Source organism: Harpia harpyja, chromosome 2 (assembly GCF_026419915.1).
Source record: "Harpia harpyja isolate bHarHar1 chromosome 2, bHarHar1 primary haplotype, whole genome shotgun sequence".
Lineage (NCBI taxonomy): Eukaryota > Metazoa > Chordata > Aves > Accipitriformes > Accipitridae > Harpia > Harpia harpyja.
This window is the reverse complement of record NC_068941.1, coordinates 3978144-3995780: the sequence shown is the minus strand read 5'-3', so window position 1 is coordinate 3995780 and position 17637 is coordinate 3978144. Positions and strand designations below refer to the sequence as shown.

The following is a 17637-nucleotide window of genomic DNA, read 5'->3' as shown; positions in this document are numbered from 1 at the left end:
TTTGGGCACCAGGACAGTTGCCACTTGTGTGATTTGAAGTCTTAATAAAGCAAAAATCACAAAAAACAATTACTGTTACTGCTGCTGTTTCTGGTAGAGCATCTCCCCCTCACCCCCTGCAAAAAGTTATTGGTATTAAAAGCTATAGGAGTCGTGCTCACTAGTAAAGGAAAAAAATATTTATATTTCTTTTCATGAAACAAATCAAGCTAGTTTTTCTAGCTTGATGTTTCAGCTAATAAATAAATAATTTATAATTTGTCATCTAAAACTAAGTAATCTTTTGGGGTTTTAAGATTTTTTTGTATACACAAATATTGTAAGTAAAAATGAGGCCTAAATCTTTTCAGTATAACAACAAAAGCTCTTGAAAATTCCATCTGCCCACATGAAGAGGGAGAAACTGGGCACAGTTTCACAGAAAACAATAAAATGCATTTAATCGTTGCATGTTTCCTGTCTTCTGACAGATGATGCCTCCTGTTTCCTGGGAATGTCACATTGTAAAGCACGGGGCTTAGTGAAACTTGGAAGATATTAAGGCAATGCTGTTAATCAAACAGTAAAAGGAATTTCAAGTTATATTTCAAATAAACTAGATACTTATAATCACGCCAGACATTCCATCTATAATAGAAACAAAGGCAAAATCTTCACCACTTTCATCACACCCACATCCTTTAAAAAAAAAATCCAAACTCTACTCTTATTTCAAGCTTTGGCCTCTCATCTAAGAGTTGTCAATAATGGGTCTAAGTAACACTAGCTGTTTCGTGTGAACATCTGCAAACAGTAATAAGACTATCCATTAATATTTCACAATGTCTTCAGAACATTCATCTGTTAGTAACACAGCTTACTTGCTAGCATACTAGTCTTGAGTGAATGACCTCGAAGTTAAAGTCACTCCCCACCAACCCCTTGCGCCCTTCCATCTTTCCTTAACGAGATGAACTCGCAAAACAAGTAGTGCCTCCTAGTATGTGAAGAGAAAAAAATATGTATTTAAGTCTAAATGATTGTGTAGCAATGTAACATTTCATACATTTGTGGTTACCTGAGTGTCCTAATTCCTGCTTTGCAGGGCAATTGCACATATGCAAAGGGAATCAGTCTGAGTGTAACAAGCACTCATTCATCCTGCCAGTAATATTGTATTGTCATTAAAAGATCTAACACGGCTACATTCCTGAGTCTCGGTCAATTCAAACGTACACAGACATGTTATCCGCCGAGAAGAAATTACGTATTCAGCTGACCATGAGCTTCTTTACACAGCAAATCTTACCAGATGGTAGTTTTGTGGCAGTAGAAGAAATTATCCTTTTTAATCATGTTAGAAAAGATTCATATGCCATCATATTCCCCATCAGATTAACGACAGTAACGTTTTCACCACTTACTACGCAGTTCATGACAAATACAGCCCTTGACATTGATGTTCCATGATTTGCACTGGCAGTCTATGAACTTACAGGTGGATTTCAATGAGTTACCCACTTAGTGATTTATCTTCGGTTTACTTGAAAGAACACCTTCCTTTCTTCAGTGACACCAACGCACTTTCAGGGGTTTACTTGACAGGGGAAAACACACTACAAAACACTGGGTGACCTGGCACTGTCCCCCAATTAAAGTATTCCTGTTCAGCCTTGGCCTCATAACTACTACTGCCCATCTTCCAAATATCTCTAAAAATTTTGTCCAAATCTGCATTTCTGAGTAACATCATCTTCTTTAGGGCAGGTTTGAAAGGAAATAGAATGCCCTAGAAGGAAATATCAAGCACCTGGACTCTCTTAAAAGAAACACAGGGGTTTTACTGGTAAGGACACAGGAACAAGAAGTAAAAAAAAAAAAAAAAAAAAAGGAAAAAAAATGAAACCCCTAAACCTAGGAATCTGTTTATATTTAAACAAAAAGTGGCCAATAGCCGAGTCCCTGAACTTGCCGCTGCTATTATTTTTTCTTTGCAGAGAGCAAGTAACTCCCAATACGATGGGTAGCTTTTCCAGAGCAAAACACACAAAGCATCATGGTCCCACTGCACTCTCAGCAAAAATCTGGTTAGTTCATTAATCTGTTTCCAGTGGCCAAACTAATGCCCTGGAACAAGACTTGATACCCACCAAAAGCATACATTTTGTACAGTTTTGCAACACTTGGGGATTTTTCTTTTCTCCTCAGAAGGGGAATAGAAAAAAAAAAAAAAAGAGAGAGATTACTTGAAGCAAGAAGATGGATACAAAGGGTGGGACTGGCAAGGGCCAGGTTGCAGGGAGAAGGGATCACAAAGACAGCCTAAGTTTAGCAGGTTCCAGGCCTGTTACTAGGAAAAAATGAGAAGGAGATACGGGCCTGCTAAACAAGGTGCTAAACATTTCTATGAGGTGTTGGCCACCTACAAGAACTATTAAATCAAGTGGCCTCTTCTGCAAAACTGGAGACCCAGCACTTTGCAGGATTGGATCCAAGAGAGGGAAAGAAAGGATGAAAACGGAATGGAGAGGTGAAAAAGAGAGACATTAAACCTAGCATCTGGGAAAATGCACTGCTAACAGCAGTGCCATGCAGCTGACCTGAGCAGGCATCCGCACACAATTCTGCACCATGATGTGCAACACAGGTGACACTAGCTGAGGAACTTTTCCACTCTGCTGTTTTGTGCTGTAGAGGCACTCCAGAAAAAACAAACAGCTAGTTCTCACTGACTCAGAAGACCCTGAACCTTTAAGACACTGCTGCCACAGAAACTGAATTAAAATAGCAGCATTGGCATCATTCTGCAGAGCTTCACGGGGCTCTGACAGAGCCTCACACAACCACGAAGCAGGCAGCCTGCAGTTTAGCCTACGAGGAGCTGTCGGAGCTGCCCATATCCAGTGATGGTGCAGTTAGTTAGGCAGGCAAAAAATGGACAAAGCATGAATGGGAACCTTCCCTAAGATCTTTTAAAATGCAGCTACCTGGAGTTTTTTCTGCTTGCCTCTAGACTGGGGAGCAAGAGTAAACTCCATTGCCAGTCACTGTCAAAGCCACACAGAACTGTTTCCAAAGTCTGCATTAAAATAGAGCCAACCAACCAACTCATAAAAATCCACAACTAATTAACTTTTTGCTCAAATCAGCAGTATTTGTATAATGACTCTTACTGGCCTGCTCCTCTTTCTTTTTTTTTAACATTTTATGCTGACTTCATTATTTCTATGTATCGTGTACCCATAATATCCAAATATAGCAATGGATCTCAATTGCTAATTTCTAAGACACCTGTTAGCAGGAAGGGAAGCACCTGGGCAGATCTGACTGGCCACTCACGACAGGAAATATTTGCCTTACTCTGAGTAGTACAGAGTAAATGAAAAGCTAATTTTGATGCTGATGATTTCACGTGTTTGAACACAGGTTTTGAGCATTATAAATTGTTTAATAGACTACTAAGAGAAACAGGCCACATGCTGAGACTACATATCTGCTCCTTCAGAGACAGTTTGGCTAAATACACAGGATTTTACCAAACCATCAAAACTGAAAACCCACACTGATATTGCTGTACTTCTTAGTTTTCTTAAATTCTACAAAAGGGAGTGGTATGTCTACCTATGTAAGTGATTAAATCAAGCAACAATCATGAACCACTTTGAGATCAAGAATGTGTTTTAAATGCAAAGTAACATTTACAAGACAGTAGCTTTGAAGCACTCAGCTACATGCAATTCTCAGCTTAGCAAAGTGTTTCATTAACATTTCTAAAACAGACTAGCTTTTTTTCAGAAATTATCCTCTGATATCAGGGAGCTATGCAAATGTTTGATCAGGTAAGCAGGTTTAAAATTTTCACCACAGCATTCTGGATATGCATCTACAGAGTCAACTCGTTTAGGGAAGCCTCAACAAAGGCAGTTCCTACCTTCCCTATAGTTCTCCTGCTAAATAAGTGACTTGCAAAATACAAATACTGTTTGTATTGTATGAGAATTGTATGAGAATCACTCTGGAATTGTTTTTCACAAAACATAGAGAAAATATAGGCAAAAGTTAAAAAAAAAAAAAAAAAGAAAAGAAAAGAAAGAGAGCTGTGATAGAAACTGCCAGAAATTGCTTTTAATAGATGTTTTTAAAGCCAGATACAGTTATGTGAGTTTGCCAAAATTATTGTTTTCTCTACAGCATGCAGATAAGTCTACAGCTCCCCACATAAGTGCTGCTCCTTAAAAGTAACAGATGGAGAACGGACAACTATGGCAAGCACAATTTTTTATGGAATATGTAAGTCCTGAAACATATTTAAAGGAATGTATAATGCAGAGTTTATCTGACACTTTCCTTGGACAGCTTCACCTCCTTAAATTCAATCCTCTATTTAATGGCACACACACACTAGAAGTTTCCCTGCATTACACTTTGGCTAACGCTTTTAATTTATTTCTTTTTAGCCAGTCAGGAAAGCAGGGTTTCATGTGTGGTTTCACGCAGGGTTTCATATATTGATACATGACTTAACATGAATCATCATGTCAGCTATTAGTAGCTCAGTGCAGCATTTGCAGAAAGATTGAAGGTGAAGCAAATGAAAAGAAAAAAACCTGTATGTCTACCCTCCAGGATCTGCAGGTAGGGGAAGATGCCTTGATTTTGTTTTCTCACAAATTAACCTGCTGCAAAATTAATTCCAGTGTTTCACAGGTGGCTACTGTGGTATTTATAAAGTTGTTACGTTGGATCTAGATAACAAAGAATAAAAGCACTGCCTTTTTAGAATTGGACCACAAAAAACTATCCCTACCTCCCTAAGCCACAGAAGCCTCGGAACGTCATTGAGACTAACTGGCATGCTGAAAAGTCTCAGGTGTGGTGGGGCTACTAAACCATGTCCAATCAAAACTGGGACTTGAATGAGTTCTCTGAATAGTATCAAGAGAAGCGATAAAGCAGATCCCACAAGGAATTCTGGGCAGGAAATGACATTAAAAGAATATACTGGGGAAACTGATGGAGAACTGATTTAGTTTTTTGTTCCATCAGAACACTGCTTTCTTCTCATGAAAGAAGAAAATTCACCCTAAACCTGGTAAACTCTTCCTATGAAATAGGAATTTACCTCACAATATGAAACACATTGGGCACCAAAGAAGGAAAGCTTGGTCTAGTACAGGATCTATGACTCCCAACAAACCTGCTGACCAAGACTCTGCATGCATTAAAGTGAAAAGAGGGGAAAAAAGTCTTTTCCTTCTTCCCAAGGATACAAAGTATTTACTCATTTTGCCCTTCTGAAATTCACATGGCAAGTACCACTCTCTTATGTAGCACTTTTAAAAATATTTGTAAAATGTTACATACTGACATACAAGTCATCTTTCACAGCCACATTGTTCCAGGGAACAATAGCCCAAGACGTCTGCTGCCCACGGAATGGGAAATGCTCCTCTGACTGGGAGAGCTCACTCTGACTACAAAATATCTGTAAGTACTGTCAGCAACCATAGAATCTTCAGCTAATTAAGGTTAATGTAAATGTAAAAGCAACCAGGTTTTATCAATCATGAGTGGGAATAATACCCAGTAGCTTTAAAGACAGATTTAGATCAGATGGATAAGACTAGTTAAAAATACATTTCCCCTTTAACATGCTGATTATTATTTACTTGAATGAACAGGCTCTTGTAGGTCCCGCCTATAATTTCAATCTCTGAAGAAAATAATTCCGTGTGCAACATTGCTCATAAAGTAACAATTTAGGAAATAATGTAGAAGTAAATACAGCAGTGTCTCCTGGTCATGCCCATGCATTATCCCTTCTTTGCACTAACAAATTTGTGTCTGTAGTTTGGGTCATGCCTACGCATCACTGACATCATTTATTATTGCTAGTCTGGTCAATTCCACTTTTTGACAACAATACTGATGCAAATGAAATACAGCAGTTCTTTTAAAACTTTTGCCAAAATTTTTGCGACCTAATGACAATCCGCTATTTTTCATTACTAAAATGTTGACAAGTGAGCAATCTTTTTCAATTCTACTCCAACAAAAATAAAACAGTTTATTTCCAATGACAATACCAGATATTGGGGGGGGGGGGGGGAAGCTATCCTCTTTGTGAAAGATTTCAATGAAAAAATCCAAGTAAGACTTCATTATGACTTTTTTTTTTTCAGATTCCTAGCAACAATGTCAATAAAGTTGTAAGAGAAAAACTGAGCAGCTAACCATTATATTGGGAACCTTTTGTGTTGACAAGAGATAAATTAAAAAAAAAAAAAAGCAACCAATTTTCAGATTTCCTGTTGCATTTGCACATCTGGCACTTGGAAGAAAAAAAAAAAATCCAAATTTTGCTCAGGCAAAAGCAAAAAAGAAAATATAAGTAATCTCAACAATACCATGTAAACAAAAGCAACTTTCCAGAGAAGAATCTTCCTTCATCTTGGATGACCACATTAAAACGTACCAGCAAGAAACTCTTTGCATAACAAACCTTACGGGGCATCTAAAGAATACAAATTTCTAGGAAATGGGAGGCAGGCATTGGCAGGTTATCATAAGTAAAGTTCTAAGAATCAAGTCTTATTCACCAGCTATTTCTTTCTGAGTACAGATTTCGTTAAACAAAGTTTCAGTTAAATTTTCAACACATAGCTTTTGATTTACTTCTGTAAATCGACACACTTTGGCCTACATTTTATACTACTGGTTATAAGATGCTTAATTTAGAGTGTGAATTAATTCAGTGATGTTATTCTGAATTTACAGTGTTTTAACATGCAGCAGCAGTAACTTCCTTAAGTCTAACCAAGAACAGTTACTGGCTGCAACTTTAAGTTCCAGGTTTAATTAAGGGAAGTTATTCCTCAAGTCTTCCAACTAATTAAGCCACTACTTCAGTGGAATTATGTGCATGTACAACAGCAATGAATTCTGCCCAGACTTAACTGCTCATTTTTCACATCTATGCCATACTACTAATGTACTCTAAGGCCATGTGTAGAGGCACTCAGAAATTCACTGTCATATTTTAACGCTGTTTACTGCTGTTATAGATACTATTAAGGAATTCAGTATGCTTATCAAAGTGCAAGCTGCAGTTACCACTAATATGAAGCGTTACACTTTGACAAGAGAATATTCGTGGGTACCAGCGCACATTACCATTTAATAACAACAACATTCATAACAATAACTAGGTGGCCAGTTAGTTCCAGGCAAGCAGTTACAAAGGTAGATAAACAGATACATGTGGCATTTTCTTCACAGCTCCTAACGCACCAGGCAAAGCAGCTTATCATTATCCCATACTATAACTGAAAGATCAAGATAATTGGAGTGACTTCCACAGAGTCATTTAGGAATCAACAGTGGCATAAACAAATTCCTGAACCCTACTGGGGTGTCTGTCTGTAAATTAGTAACTTCTCAGTCCTTTGTGAGCATACATCTGAACCAGACTTACTAAGCAGTTTGAAAGTTCTCTTTGTTGATAGTTTCTCTACGCTGGAAAAAACTGTCTACACTGAAAACAACTTTTTTCAATAACAAAAAGGATTTTTTCTTTTTAATCAGAAATCTGAGGTAATCGGGTATGGATTAGCTGTGAACTGCTTTCTGGAATCTACAATCATGTTTTTTTATGTCCTTAAGTAATGCAGTTGTTCACAGGTATGCCACCTTGTCACTGATGCACATTGATGAAGGGATAGCAAACCCCACTTTTACACACATACCATTACTGTGAGTATGTTTGAATGACGTAGTATCCCAATTTTGAGTAAGCTTTAAAACTAAAAAGGAGAAAAATGAGCAACAGTCTCACACTGGGCCATTATTGTATGTAGGCGTTAATGCATATTTATTTCATAAATTATTTAAGGACATGTGATAACGCTGCTTCCATTTTTAGAAACACTTCAGCAAATTCAATGTCCTAATCACCTTCTTCTTAAGACGACTTAATTATTTGCAATTTTTTTTAAAGAAACACAAAGTTTAAAAAAAATAAGCCAACAACATCACCTTGTGTCTCAACCAGGCACAGGGCTGACTCTTTAGCAATTTGTAGACAAGTATCCCTCATGAAAGAGATGCCTTTTGTTCTTTGGATATTGTGATTCCAACTGATTTTTGAGACTCCGCTGACTATCTGCACATGATCGTTCCCTCAACATTTGTCTATTGCTTCTCCGCAGTTGAAACATCAGCATTAATTACTGTGCGGTGTGAAATGACCTTTATGGTAGCCATCTGAGAGGCATGCTGCTTCTGACAATGGTGTCTCACCTTCTACTTCAGCCTTTCTATTCCCTTCTGCCTGCAAAAGTAGTCTGGCCGAAAAATAACTTGTCAGAACAAAGAGATTAATTTTCAGACAGATCAGTTCTCTGGGTTGGTTCACCACACGGTGAAACGTTTGTGCTGACATAATGGAGGATGTGGGAAAGTGTGGTTAGAGCTATGACAACTTCTTGCAGCAGCCAGAATTTAGTCTCAAAGAGACAGCGAAACCAGAGCTTTTGAAAATTAACTGGACTAAAAACAGAGTAGGAGATGAAGAGGCCCAAACAGACACAAACGAGAGCATTTTGACAACCTGTTTTACTGGTTGGTCTTGTATCCTCTATGTACAACACTACAGTGACTGTACTGTCTCAGAGGGGAGTCACAAAAATAAACCTTCGGCAGTTTGTACGGCTCTTTCGCCGCAAAAATAACACATGGAATGAGTACAGAGGAGCAGCAATATGCTCCTCAATACAATATTAACACATGGGAGAATAAAAAAAAGGTTCTTGCCTCCTTTTCTAGATTTTCCTGTGTGTCTACACTAACTCAGCCCTAACAGAAACATCTGCTTGCGCTTAACTTCACTAATTCTGTAGATGTCACTACAATACATTTCACAAGATGCTTTACAGTAATTGCTCTTTACAGTGGGATCCCTCAGGTGCAAATTGTTTCTTTTGTGGCAACAGTTTTAAAGGGACTAAACTTTGTAGCGATAGGAACAGCTAAGCCAAATACAATGATAAAAATGCACAGTTTTTTTAGTACAACTCTATCCACACTTCAAAGCATTTCTGCTGGCATGGATATGGGTTTCAGAAATCACATTGCTTAAGAGCTAGGCCTGTAGGAATCTGTAGTGTAATGCCCATCCTTAAGGACAAGCACTTCTTAATCTTTTTTGCAAGATCAGGCCATCACCTTCTGAACAGTAATTGTATTACATCTGCACTGTGCGCAGTGCTAAGCAAATAACAATGGATAATTATCCTTAAATGGTCTTCATGGTAGACAACAGTACAAACAGAGGAAGTAGCAGTAACACACATGTGCATGTGTGTATTTCTGTGGTGTATGAATAAACCACTTAATAAAACTGTGCTGATACATCTTTGGCCCTGATGGTCACAAAGCAGGATATACTTATTAATGCCATAGAATATCCGATACATGTAGGACCACATAACAGGCTTACACAGCAGGTGAAGTAGAATTTCTCTATAATCATGTTTTTTGCTAGTCTATGAAGTTTCCTTTTTTTCACTTCTTCCTTGATCCTTGCACAAAACTTATGAATCCAATTTCATCTAGTCTGTTACTGGCATGGGTATTTCTCTTTCCCTGACAACACACACCTGCTTCTGTATTAACTCTGATGCTTATTATCTAAAAATCAGTAACCTAATTAAAAAATAAAATGCAATTTAAAAAAAAAAAATAATCTGGTTCTGTTCAAAGGAAAGATTTTTTTTTCAGGTACAGTAAAAGGTAAAGAATTCTGAATAATAGTACAATTGCTAAACATAAAAATGCTGTATGAAAATGAAAGAAGGATTAGTGGGACTCTCAGTCCATTCAAAGTATTTTAAAATAGGCTGCACAGAGCAGGACCTTACATACCAAGCTGAGCTATTTGATAGATTATATGGTCCTTTATTTTCTACTGCTAAGACTGGAGGTTGCACTTGAATTTGTTTGAGGAATATCAATACTATATTATTAACATAATAACATACAATTATGCAATATAACTGCTTCCCAGGCAAAATGCAAAAATACTTATCACCAGTGATGAACAAGCTCTACAATGGGACCTGAAATACTTACTTGCTGAAGTGCTCTTCTTGTGTTCAACTTTATAATGGGCAGGTTTACCATGTCACATTAATTTATTTCAGAACACATTGTGTCACTTGAAAGCAGCTAAGAACACAGCATTACAGAAACCTTATTGCTAGCCTCTTATAAAGACTACACCATCACTAAAAGGTTCATCCTCTTTATTAAAGAAGTTTTGCAGTCTTCCTGCCCCCAGCAATTTTAAGTTCCTGTGACAAGTACCACCCGTGTTAAGAATTTTCGCAACATCCTGAATGCTTTGCCTGTAGAAACAGATTTTACAAGGACAACAACGGCATGAAGTGCTTTAACTGTCACCAACCTGCTTAGCAACCTGCAGCAGGATCACAGAGGCACTTTCAGTATGGGTGCTCAGTACTGAGACTTGAGCAGCAACGTGCCAGAGTACCCATGTCGTATCTGCTGCCTATTGACAAACAGTAGGTGTCAGATGGTAACAGAAAGCAGAGAATGTTAATTCAAAGCACTGGAGAGCATTAGTCATGCTGGATTGCCACAGTAAGCTCTGCCAACATATTCAAGATACAGGTAATAAATCTTGGGTTTTCTGGCTTCCCTTCTTCCTCCCACCTTTCAGGAAACCCACGCCCAGTCACACTTCAAAAGTAATGAAAAGGAGCAGTGTTAGGCACCCAGATTAAGCATATTCATGTTGCTTCAACACAAAAAATAAAACAAACATCCAAGTTAAACAAAAAGAGGAAGTTTTTAAGTCTTACTCCATGAACTTCTGCTAACAGCACCTGTGCCACTATATGCTTCACCATCGCTGAAGCGTTCATCATCAGAATGTTTAAAGGCTGTACAACATATAAATTGGTTTGAGAAAAAGGAATACCCTGTATTAATCCTGTAGAAGCAGAAAGACATACCAGGCTTCACGGATTTAAAGATGGTTAAATGGTAGTTCAAAAGATTGGGAGAAAATTCAACAAAGTGAACATAAGGCTGAAAGCAATTTAAAGGCCGTTTATCACAGTAATTACACAAGTAGTTGAATGTTTTTCAAACAGAGAAAATGTAGCGAAAACATGCCTGAGAGAAATAATTTCACTGATCACGATGCAGCAGAAAATAATTTGTTTCGAATCACACTCGTTTGCTTTTGCTTGCAGCTTTGCAAGCATCACAAAAAAAAAAAGTTATATCTGGAGCCTAAACGTCATATGTTCTCAAGAGTGTAACTCATTTATCAGCATAAATCCCATTTCAAGAAGTAATACAAGCAGTTTAGGAACATGAATGCCATTAACTTCCAGTACCACTTAGAACCACAAGTGCGTTTGTGTTCTTTGTAATAGGAAAAAAACCCAACTCTGTAACCTGTGTTCCTAAATTCCTAGGACTTCTTAAAATTAGTCACTCTACAAATTATCTGCATGAAATAACAACCATTAAATGGTGTATGTAAGATACTGTAATATTAATTAACATTTCCAAGAGTAAAAAAGAACTTAGAAAATTCTTGCAAATGTGTTTCTATTTATCAGATGCCATTGTGATTAAAATTTGTAAGAAGTCATTTGTGAACTTTTAGAAAGGGATGTTTTTAAGCTGTTGTGTTGTATAAAACCGCAGTACTTTCTCAATTCCTCTGGAAGTTCACAGAAATTTTCTTGGGACTTAGCTAAGTGGTACAACATATGCCTCCTGTCTGTACATATAACAGACTCCGAAACCAAAGTGCCAAACTTATTAGCGTGGTGTTACTTTGTCATACCGTATGTATCTGTGATTCGCATGTGCCGAAAGCTCCCTGAAGGGAACAGTCCCCTCAGCTTCCACCTTATGCATCTTCTTACACAAATGTTTCCAATTAGGCAGAACCCCTAGATATACGTATCTGAAATAGGTGGCATTGTTCCAAAAAATTTACTGCTCAAATTCCTCTTTATGGGAGGGTCAAACCCAGCTTTGGGACAGCTCTACATTTAATTTTTAAAATCTGAAATCGGGAAATGTTCTCATTTGTTGATTTGGTTCAGATAAGATTTTTCTGAAAAAGAGGTAGGGGTCCAGGACTTTGGGTTGGGTCAACTTTGGCATCTTTATTCAAATGCCATAATGACTACATCGTTAAAAAAAGGCCATTACATAGAACTTCATTTCAAGCACTGCAAAACGAAGATGTCAAAGTACTTAAGCAGCTGTCTTGAGCCTATATTACAGGTTACATAAGTGATATGGAATGGGAACTTAACAAGTTGCTCACCTTCTTCATCTGAAACATCCAGGACCTCAGTCATTGTCTCAGGTACATTTAGCTTGTGCTTCTCTGTTACAGTCTGCAAAGACAGAAACATCAATCCTCCAATTAAACACCAAAAGAAGCAGCACAGTTTACAGCAGTATATTTTCAACAGCAGCAGCAGTGGGATCTGCTGAGACATTTTATAATGTGTTTCCCCTTGCCCTAACTTTATTTTTCATCTTTACTCCAGAAGCTCCTATTTTCAATGCTGTATAAGGTAACAATTATTCTGGCAGAAAAGTACAAAAAAAAATAAAGCTAATGAACTGGTCAGAAGAATAAAAGAAAAGAAAAGAAGGCTCTCAGCAAATTTATTTATAAATGGTGCATGTAGAACAATTCAGCTCAACGTTTCCAAGATGATTTTAAAATGAATTAGGTAATGTCTACAGAAGAGCTTCAGAAAGTTGTATATGGCATATGGAAATTATTAAATCGTAAAGCATTTGGAAATGAAGTTATGAATGATGTGAAATTTTTAAACTAAAAAAAGATGTGAAGGATTTACACAGATCACTTAAAACATTTCTTGCCCCCCCCCAAGCGACTACACTGCATATTAATGATATCCTTTTCGTAAGTCATGTATATTCCCCCAAATCACATATACATCACATATACAGGGGAAAAAAATGTTATTTGAATGTTCTGATATATTTTGTGCACCTAAAAGCTTAAAATATTGTGATACAAAAGGCAAGTATGCATGGAGGACTGCTGGGAGGACGCTGTTTAAGCGTGAGAGCACAGAGTAGGAGAACACTGGAAGATTTTTTTTTTTTATATGATTTTATCTTCATAAATGACTTCAAGGAAGAAACAGATGATGTCCAGAGGTACTGAATCAAGAATGAGGACGTCCTTTTAGCATCACACTGGAGAAGGAGATGAAGAACATAATGAGAGAAATTGTAGGAAGTGCAAGGTGTGAAAAAGTTGCCTGCAGGAAACTATTCAGTGTGTTACGATACAGGAAACAAAACGCCAAGGACTTAAAGAGCAGTGATCAGAACAGCATTAGTCACAACAGAAAAATAAGTATTTCCCTGGCTCCACCCAGATCTGCAGCCAGTCAGCTGAACTGGGGAGCTGTAGAGGGGATTCAACACATCGCCCTTTAAGGTATGTAGGAGCAGATGTGCCCCTTTGGCATGGAGAAGAATGTCAGGAGGCCACGTGTCTTGCAAAACTCCCACTGAGGTAGTACTTCACTCCCAATTGTGGATGGTATCTATCAAGCATAAATTAACGTTACATGCAGAAGTAGTGAAAGAGCATACAATCCAAGGGATAATTAATGTCAGCCAAATCCTGAGTCCCTTATGCAATATGCTTTTGGGAAAGTGCCCACTGATATCAAGCAGTGAAGTCAACAGCAGTTTTTGTTGCACAAAACTTACTAGGTATTTCCCAATTCTGTTTTATACTTCTCTAACAACCGACAAAGAATTCTTGACTATTATAAGGTACTGCACTTTTATAATTAACAAAGTTAACAACAGTGTGATTACTTTGGAAATTTTTTTTAAAAGTCTGCTTTACATTTTTGAAATATATTTAACTGTAACAGCAGTTTTCAATTCACCCTCCTGAGGTACAGGGAAAGAACAACGCCCTTTGCTTCAAATGTCAATCCCAATTAGGCCTCCTAAATTCACTCTTACCCGTGATTCAAGACAATTAATTATTTCTGTTGCATGTTCTGTTTTGAAAATTAGTCTATATTCACTGAATGCCTCCAGCAATATGTCTGACTTTCCCCCCCTGCATTCCCATGGCTTTCCTCAGATAGAAATGTCAGGCAGCGGTAGGGTGACAAAGCCAGCGACAACAGATGGGGAGGATGCTATCGTTCAGGTGACGTTGACCTCGTCTCTTCAACAATATAGCAGTAAGTTAACAAATACGTCGTAAATTTAAAAAAAAGATCACTGACAGCGGGCTAAAGAAATAAACCCAGGTGGAGGGGGCTGTTTATTTTTCAAGTGAAGTGGAAAGCACTGTACGTGAGTACCGATTGACTGGCATTGTAATTGGCATTGGCATTGCAATTTTATCTACACAAAGTGTACTGCAAATTCTCTATTGCCAGTTCACATGTTCCCCACGTAAAATAACTGAAAAGTCAGGGAAAAAAGACAAAGGCAGGAGGTGACCAAATTCTGAAGAAAGGGGAAAGAAGGTGTCTGCCTAGGAGTCACAAATGCTAGTTTTTGTATGTCTGCTCTATGACCAAAATTTATTTAAGAAAACTTGGTTCCCAACCTTAGCTTATGTACAAAATCCATTTGATTAGAAGAACACAGAAGTGAAAGGATGCTACAACACTCTAGTCCACAAGCTACAGGTATAGAAGTACATTGTATATTGTCTTTCTATTAACTTAGATCCACAGACCCTAGTAACTCAGGTTTATTTATCATGATATCAATTTATTCATAAATTAGGATTTTACAGGCCCCTATATAATAACAATCTAGTCTCTGACTAAGGCGCTGAGACATTGTTATTTATTTACAGAGAAGTAATGATATTTTATTTACTTCCTGTTTTTCCCTTCAGTCAGAGAAAATTATTACAAAATTTAACAATTGAAACAAAGTTTGGAAAACAGAATCAAGAGAGTGTGCATGTGTACACACGCACAAGCATGTTTCAGAAGAACAAAAAATCCACAATGCTATCTCTGGAACACTGAACTCAGCAAGAATCATTAATTCTCCATCAGTTCCAACACAAGTTGAGAATTAATGTTTTTCAATGAACTTTTCATATAATACTAGAAATTTTTTAATTGATAGGCACATTAGAAATGTCAAATATCCTCAACATTTAAAATCCGTATCTAGCCCCACTTTGAAAACTGCTCAATGTGTATTTCTCAAACTCCCTACTGTTTAGTGCCACTGAGAATTCAATTATGCGCTTTAGGCTTCTGTATTTAAGACTTTCATTGTAAGGCCAGATTTTCATCTGGTGGCATAGAATAATTCAGATATATAAACATATATGTACATTCAGCGATTACTTAACAGCAGTATACTGTAAACAACCTCAAAGCTCCTCACATATTCATTTGTCCACAGGAAGACTATGCCTGTTTGTATAAATACCCCAAAACTCAATTGCATAGCAAACCTTTGAAAGTCTAGCTTATTCTGATTTATTTCCTATTCAGCTCTAATCTGTGAGTAAAAATAAATGCACTTTAGTCTCTCTATCATTTTACATTCACATGGCTCCACTAATAAAAACACTAATGCAAGGAAGAGGAAAATTTGTTCAAAGTTAGACCAAGGGCTTTGGCACTGGAGATCTTTTCCTTGTTTCTAATGCCAGTGACTTGAATATCAATAAAGCATCAGCCTGTCTAACATCCTCCATGCATCACTCAGCTACAACCTTAGAGAATGAAGTAGCTATGGTGACAGCACCTTTTTTTCAGTGCTAAATGCTGTGTTCTGGTTTGGCAACACCAACCCCACCATCTGGAGAACTTTACTGCAGGGAGTGCCTGTGAGTGCCTGTTATTTTCCCTCCTTTTTAGGACTTGTTCTAAATTATGTTTAATCAACATTCCCCACCATGAACACCACCACCAGAGTTTATATTCTATATATCCCTAAGATACAGGATTCAGACAAATTCAGAGCTGAAAAATCTGCTGAGTTTATCGAGGGTTCCCACCTGACTTTTAAAAGCAGTGCTTTGTACACAGACACAGTTCAAGATTTCAGATTTCTCTTATATGCAAGCATTAAAGGTCACCTATGCAAGTAAGGTTCAGTATTTGATTCAGCCCTAAACCCCAAGCATCTGGTATCTGGCAGAAAACTCCATTACCCTCAAAGTTTAAAGAAACATTTACCCAAAGTAAATAACTCACAGGTGTCTTTTCGTAGTATAATCCCTATTATTAAAAAGCCTCTAATATTTACATATGACAAGGTACAAGACTCCACAGTGCAACACAATGTACGACAGAAAGGAAGTTACAACACGCATGAGGCATAAATGGAAAAAGTGTGCCAGGACACAGCACAGTGAACAGCAAAGGTGTCATTTCAGGCTAAAAAAATATACTTTTGAAAAGAGCTAAACTTTCTCAAAGAATTTTACCTAGATTTTTCTAGATATCTGAATAGATACATATTTGCTTATGCACGTACATGTGTGATGTGCTATATCATTAAACAAGAACATGAAATAAACAACAGCAAAAACATACGCTCTTTATTACGAGACTTCTGGAATTCACTGGAATTCCTTGTCCGAACCTGACTCAGTGTGATCTTTGCAGGTCATTAATAAATCATGGCTCACTCTATTTGTAACCTGATGCCATGTTACTTTTATTCCATCTTCCTTGGTTAATATCAGTGGGACTTGCTGTCAGCATGTGACAAAATTATTTTTCCATTTCCTTACACGAGACTTTGGATTTCTTCCCTTCCTCTAACCCTCTCCCTGATTGAGCAGTGGCATCTCTCAAGTAATCTGTGCATTTTTATGGCTCCGAGCTCCTAAACGACATCTAGATCTGATAGGTTTTCTAAACTGCTAATCTTTCTTGCATTAAAAAGAAAACAACAAAAAAGGAGCATGATCTTAAAGCAATGCTTCAAGATAAAATGCCGTAATAAAAATTTAAATTAAAATTAATTTCTTAAATGATGCATTATTTCTAATGTTCTCCCTTCCTACCTGCTAAAACATTTGTACATGGGAGGTAAAAGTCCAAGAAGAGAAAACATTCCCTTCTCAGAGTGTCAGAATATATCAGTTTTTCCTGGCTTAAAGCAACAGTACCACCTTGCTGATGTTCCACACATACTACTCGCAAATTCCAAAGTCAAAATACAAACTACCAAGAGTGTGGAGGACTGAGAGGACCAAGCACATAAGGAAAGATTCTTCCATATTTTGGAAAAACGGGATCTATTTGAACTGAAAGTGACTTGAGTAAAAAGATGATTGATGTGATTCAGAGCCATCTAGCGAGCATCATTAAGCTTGGCACCAGTCCATGGCTGGTACAGTCCAAATGCTAAGAAGCTTGCTGTGGTGTGCTGCAATGGTTGAGCCTCAGTAGGTGTCAAAAGCGTGGAAGTGTAAGGACAGACTGAAAAGGAGAGGTGAAAAGAGAAACAGCGAAACAGGACAGGATCTAACAACAATGCACAAACTTCTGGAAAGTTTGGGTTTGCAGCTCAGACCCATATCTAGAAAAAAGTTTTACTCTGCTT

The 17637-nt window shown here is 37.6% G+C and overlaps 1 protein-coding gene across 50 annotated transcripts in view; it reads right to left on the bottom strand.

Annotated features, from left to right (window-relative positions):
• The window catches only part of ANK2 (ankyrin 2), a 382844-nt gene that overhangs the window by 71388 nt on the left and 293819 nt on the right, over positions 1-17637 (bottom strand). For 29 of the 50 annotated variants that reach the window (XM_052813324.1, XM_052813364.1, XM_052813401.1 and 26 more), the window contains one exon: positions 12353-12425. In XM_052813324.1, the coding sequence (XP_052669284.1) occupies positions 12353-12425 (73 nt within the window). Of the gene's footprint in view, positions 1-10859; positions 10941-12352; positions 12426-17637 lie in introns of all 50 variants that reach the window. The other 21 variants (XM_052813238.1, XM_052813314.1, XM_052813229.1 and 18 more) reach the window with 1 other exon arrangement.